This window comes from Lactuca saligna, chromosome 4, assembly GCF_052625555.1.
Source record: "Lactuca saligna cultivar CGN05327 chromosome 4, ASM5262555v1, whole genome shotgun sequence".
Lineage (NCBI taxonomy): Eukaryota > Viridiplantae > Streptophyta > Magnoliopsida > Asterales > Asteraceae > Lactuca > Lactuca saligna.
Genome location: NC_136420.1, coordinates 50,028,862 through 50,034,949, shown reverse-complemented (window position 1 = coordinate 50,034,949; position 6,088 = coordinate 50,028,862). Strand labels below are relative to the sequence as shown.

General features: G+C 33.8%; 1 protein-coding gene across 2 annotated transcripts; it reads left to right on the top strand.

Moving 5' to 3' along the window:
* The first annotated feature begins 2,613 nt into the window (after positions 1-2,613).
* On the top strand, positions 2,614-5,529 carry LOC145041814 (uncharacterized). Of its 2 annotated transcripts, XM_078990004.1 has the most exons (10): positions 2,614-3,146; positions 3,234-3,302; positions 3,862-3,971; positions 4,123-4,191; positions 4,275-4,390; positions 4,482-4,536; positions 4,643-4,763; positions 4,857-4,904; positions 4,981-5,075; positions 5,173-5,529. In XM_078990004.1, exons 2-10 carry the CDS (start codon positions 3,278-3,280, stop codon positions 5,272-5,274), a joined length of 741 nt encoding a protein of 246 aa, XP_078846130.1. In that variant the 5' UTR covers positions 2,614-3,146; positions 3,234-3,277; the 3' UTR covers positions 5,275-5,529. The 2 variants fall into 2 exon arrangements, with proteins under 2 accessions (XP_078846130.1, XP_078846129.1); XM_078990003.1 differs by lacking the exon at positions 3,234-3,302.
* Positions 5,530-6,088: the final 559 nt, after the last annotated feature.

Here is a 6,088-nt window from a genome sequence, read left to right as displayed (position 1 = left end):
AGGTTGTAACGAGATTGATCTGTTATGTAATTCTTAAGTCTTCTTAAGTCTTAACCCAACCTATTAAATAAAGGGTTGGCCCATTTAAAATAGATATAAATACATTAATTAACTAAAGATTACATCATTTAAATTAGTTATAAACTTAAATAAAATTTCAAAGCACCATAAAAACATAGTCTCAGTTCACATATAAAAAAAATTATTCAAATAATATTAAAGATATGTAATTTCTAAGTATTTTGGAGAGTGGCTGGTGTTGTCGGTGTCAAAAAAATAATAGGAACTAGGATTCTAATTTTTTTAACATAAATAATAATACGGATATTGTAATTTGTAAACTAATAATTAGATTAATACATGATAATATATAAAAATTTATTAAATTAAATATAAATTAAAGTTAAAGGGATTGGTAGGTTAAAAATCTTGACCGAACCTATTTAATTAAACGGATCACACGGATTGAGAATATGTAAAAATTATACCTATATTGGTAAACCTTTTAATTTTTGCTTAGATTTTAGACGAGTCGGTATGGGCCTCGACGAGAAGCGACGAGACTCACGTGGCATTTCGCGACGCCGTCATAACGCGGTGAACACCACCCCCCTAGCCGTTGCTTCTCGTCGCCCGGAACTCGTTGCCTTGGAAACGAGTTGTAACGCCAAAAAAAATATACGTTGCACATTTTTTTACCGTTTAATAACGGTCCACTTCAAAAAAAAAATTACCTTTTTACCATTTATATATATACATACACTTTATTTCAATTTTTATATACCTTTCTCTCATTCTCTCTATATCTTTATACACATTTTCTCTCAATTCTCTCTATATCTATATCTTTAATTCAAAAAATGGAGCAAAACCCAAACACCCCCCCTCCATCATCAAACTCAAACACAACCTCGCCTCTCGGATTTGCGGGGTACGAAAATTATTTTAACCTTTTGTCGTCTCAAGGTTCACCACAAATACCATACCAAGGTGCCGCTTTCAATCCCGCTTCACCGCCACTGCAATTTCCCAACTCACCTTATGTTCAACAAAATCAATTTGTTCAAAACCCAAATTTACAACAAAATCTTTTCTCTACTTTTGGTTCGATGCAGCAAACAACCAATCAACCGTCACCTACAACACAACCAACAGTTCAAGTGGAAGCAAGAAGTAATAGGAAAGGGAAAGGGAAAAATCAAAAGGGAAATCAATAGCGGTGGAATATGAAAATGCAGACGTTCCACAATGGTGGACACCGGAGGAGGAATACGCTTTGACGGCGGCTTGGTGTGCTACTTCAAAGGACGAACTTCGTGGAAATGGAATGAAAAAAGGAGCTTATTGGGGGGCGGTGCTCGACAAGTTTCACGCTATTTTAAGGAAAAATCCGTATCGCAACAACGACATGTTGAGCAGCAAATGGGGTATGATAACTAAGCGGTACAGCAAATTCAACGATATTTACAACCGGATTGCGGCGCAACAACAAAGTGGAACCAACGACTTTGATTTGTTCAAAGCTGCTAAGGAACAATATCGGGTCGAAATGGGTCATGTTTTCGACTTTGAAAAATCATGGGAATTGTTGCGAGCGGATCCAAAGTGGAATAAAACGCCTACATCGTCGGAGGTTCAATCCAAAAGGTCTCGTAATTCTAGTTCGGTCGACGTGTCGGACGTACAGACTAACATCGACCTAAACGCCGATGACGATGAGATCCCGGATGATATCCAAGAGATATCCCCACCACGACGACCGCCCGGACGCAACAAAGCGAGGCGCGCTGCAAGACATGCGGAGGAGGTGGAGACGAAAGCAAAAGATGCGGCGGAAATGAGAGCGAAATTCGACGAACATAATTTGTTAATAAAAGAAAAAAATGAGTTGAAACGTCGTCATTTGGAATTTCTGGAAAGTCAGGCACGGGAGAAGCGGGAGCAAAAAGAGAGGGAACTAATGACACAACAGTTGTCAATTCTTCGAACAAGCGAGGATGGTTTAGCACCTGCTGATCTAGCGGTGCTACAAGCAATGAAGGAACAAATTTGAAAAAAATATTTAGGTTGATTAGGATTTGTGTGTGGTATTTAGTAGTGATTTCAATGTTATTTTAGTTATTAATTTATGTTTAAAATTATGTTTTTTTTAATTGTAATCGGATTTTAGATTTTAAATATTATGTCTTTTTTTTTGTTTTTAAAATTATATGTTTTATAAAAAAAATATTAGTTATTATTAAAAAAACGCAAAAAGAAAAAAAAACGAAAACAAAAAAAAAAGTTCAAAAAAAACGAAATAGGAAAAAAAAATACAAAAAAAAATATATTTATTTTCAAAATGTTGGTGTTACATCTTGTTGCTCATTTCTTCACTTGGTGTTATAACACCATTTACTTATGTGGCATGTGAGGTTAGACAACTTGGTGTTACTCACACCCAATACTCTTAAAAAATGGTAAACGAAATCGGTCCAATTATTTATTGTTCATGGAAAAAAAATTGTTTATATTATTAAATGTTTATAAAATGATATTTTTGTGATATATATGGTGGTCGGTTGCATTTCCGTGTTCTCATCACTCAGAAAGCACATATATATACAGAGAGACATGTATAGTCGCTTCTCACCCGTAGGAGATAGGAAAGATATAGAGAGAGAAAGTAGTGAGAGAAACAATCCCAAATATCTCTGTTTTCTCTCTCTCTCTCTTCCTTGATATATATAGTTTCACACTAGTTACGCACACAAGAAAGACGAAAATGAGCTTGATTTCCATTCCAATATTATCGTAGAAATTCAGATCTAGAAAATTCCCTGCGGTTCCACGAAGAATTTTGCTGCATTTTCTCTGAAGGATCACTCTGTCAACGTTCTTTCTTTATTGTTCTTGATATTTCATCTGTTTAATCGAGAAACGTGTAATCGGATTTAGTTTTTTCCGTGGTTCTTGATTCAACTTCACGGCGGGAAGTGTTGGTGAGTCTATTAGAGTTTGGTTATGGTTGAACTGAAGATGAACTAGTGCGTCCATAGGCCGGTGTTCCGAAATGGATGATAGAGGAAGCGGCGGCGGATCATTTGTGGCAGTTAGAAGGATTTCGCAAGGGCTTGATAGGAGCAACACTTTTCAAACAAGTTCAGGTATATTCTACTATCATCGGAAAAAGACATTCGTTTAACTTCATTCAGAGCAGAACTGTATCAGTACTTATAATGTTTCTCTGTCAGGAGTTAATTTGTAGAAGTTTGGATCTGTCTCGATTGAATTTTAGATGATTACTTGCATTGATTTTTGTGGTGAGTTGTGCTTGCTTACAAGCGGTAAATTTTACCAAACTATCGATTGTGTTTCTCCTTTTCCGTCGGTACTTTAAGAAATTTAGTGAACTTAATCAGGTGATTTGGTTGAGATGTCAAGTTTGAATTCTTGTCAAGTAAGGGGCTTCAGTTAGAAACATCATTTTACTCCAATGAAAGAGATGATTATAGTTATGATTGATTCTGCATCTGTTTTCTTGTAATCTAGGCTCTGCCATTTGAATAGTGCAAAAACAACTTCAAATCCAAACCCTAATTACATAGTGCTTAAATTCCATTTTGTTTGTCAAGTTAACTTTGAATATGGATTTGTACTTGCTGTCTTGCATTTAAAATGGATCAACTTCATCTTCAGGAGGCAATTCGAAATTATAATATGTTCATTCTCTTTATTTTTTTTTTTCAAACTATCATCTCCAGTAATGTTGAATGTGTCTACTAGCTGATTGATTCTTCTATATTATAGGAACTGAACTTTGATTTAAGTTGCTTGTAGTTATATCCATGAAATATTTGCTTTGTTTCTCCATCATTACAGCTGAGGTTGCAGCAGGGTCAGCAGCATGGCTTGGCAGAGGCCTTTCATGTGTTTGTGCTCAAAGAAGAGAAGATGATTCTCGCCAGTCTTTTGATTTGACCCCTGCCCAGGTCCTGTCTTAAACCATTCAGCTTCATTAATAGCTGAATACAATTAATTTGTTTGTAACATTTATACCCAAAAAGCCCATGCTTTTAATCACCATAACACAACTGTCACCAATCTGGTATAATCTGATACTTTTTTCTTGGATCATGACAGGAGGATTGCTTATTGAGGCTGCAAAACAGATTAGACATTGCCTATGATAGTTCAATTCCAGAACATCAGGTACACATGAATTTCAACTAATCAAGATTTAGTCTAAAAAATGAAGTTATTATCTCATTTTCTATATTTAATTGTTGACTTAGGAAGCATTGAGGGCATTATGGGAAGCTGCATTTCCTGAAGAAGAGCTCCATGGTCTAATTTCTGAGCAGTGGAAGGAAATGGGCTGGCAAGGAAAAGATCCTTCCACTGATTTTCGGTAAAAAAAAATCTCTTTTATTTATTTATTTACTTTTTTATATAAAAAATGTTGATTTTATGCATTCTTATGAAGTTGAATTCCATGATAGGGGAGGTGGGTTTATATCATTGGAGAACTTATTGTATTTTGCACGAAATTTCCCGGTATATCTTCTAATATAATAGCTTTTCGTTTATTTATAATAAAAATTATAAATATAATAATAGCTTTTGGTGTTAAATCACTATATTTATTTTTTATTTATTGCAGAAATCATTTCAAGATCTTCTTAGAAAGCAGGAAGGTGATCGATCCATGTGGGAGTATCCTTTTGCTGTAGCTGGTGTCAATATCACATTCATGCTTATTCAAATGCTGGATCTTGAAGCAGGTTTCATAAATATAAAATAAAATTTAAAAATAAAGATTGTGATTTTTACAAGTTTCATAAATATATATAATAATAGTGTTCTCTTTGATGCAGTAAAACCAAGGACTTTAGTTGGAGCTACCTTCTTGAAGTTTCTTTCAGGTAGATATACACATTTTAATCATCATTTACACAAAATTTTGCCTCATTTTCAATTATTAATTTTGTGCTCCAACAGATAATGAGCTGGCATTTGACCTCCTGTATTGCATTGCATTCAAGTTAATGGATCATCAGTGGCTTGCCATGCGGGCGTCTTACATGGACTTCAATGTATGTAATTTTTTTTTTTTTTTTAATTTCTATATGAATAACAATATATTACTTAAAAGTTAAATGGAGTGATCTTTAATTATTTATTTATATACAGGCTGTGATGAAATCAACACGACATCAACTGGAAACAGAACTGTTGGAAAAATATATAACAAGGCTTGAAGAGTTGCCATCTTACATGCTGCTTACTCGATAACTACTAACTGACTAATGGTTAGTTTGTTTGATTCAAGGATATTATTAGTTGCAAGGTATGAGGATTAATTCTCATAAAGTAGAGAGTTTTTACTATAATCCATGTATTGTTTAGCATAATATCATGTTTGCTTTGGTGCATGACAAATAGGTTGAGTTTTGGTTTTACCAATGTTGTGAAGGTGTGACAAGATCTCTATGAATAATCACAATCTACTTAATCAATGTGTCAAATGTTGTATTGTTTTAATGGTTAGTTACTTGCCTATAATTACATTGCATACACTACGATTTTGTTTTGTAGGATGAAATTAGGAAAAGGAATGGAAATTTTAATTCCATATGAATGAAAAAAAAAAAAAACGTCTGTTTTTGTCCAATGGATTGAAGTGGATATTTCTTTGTAAGAGTTTGATTCATTTTATTTTGTTGACTTCCTTTTTTTTTAATTGGTTATCAAATGAAATGAAAATTTATAACATAACCTATTTTATGTACGCATTTTTAGTGCCACAATTTCAGCTTAAATTTAGATCTTGGTTAAAACCGATATCATTTAAAGGATAATTGTATCAAAGCAGCTTAAACTTTTAAGGATGAAAAGAAAAACAAAGAGACGGAGGGCTTATAAGTTGGGGTATGTTGGGGGGATGGAATGCAATTACAAAGAAATGGAGTAAACTGCATAACAAAATGAGTAAAGTTAATTGAGTAGATCAGTATATTTCATTTAACAATTAAAGTAGGGCAGGGCCTAAGAGATTTAAAGTCAAACCAAGATACATATACAAAATACTAAAATAGTAAAAACTAAA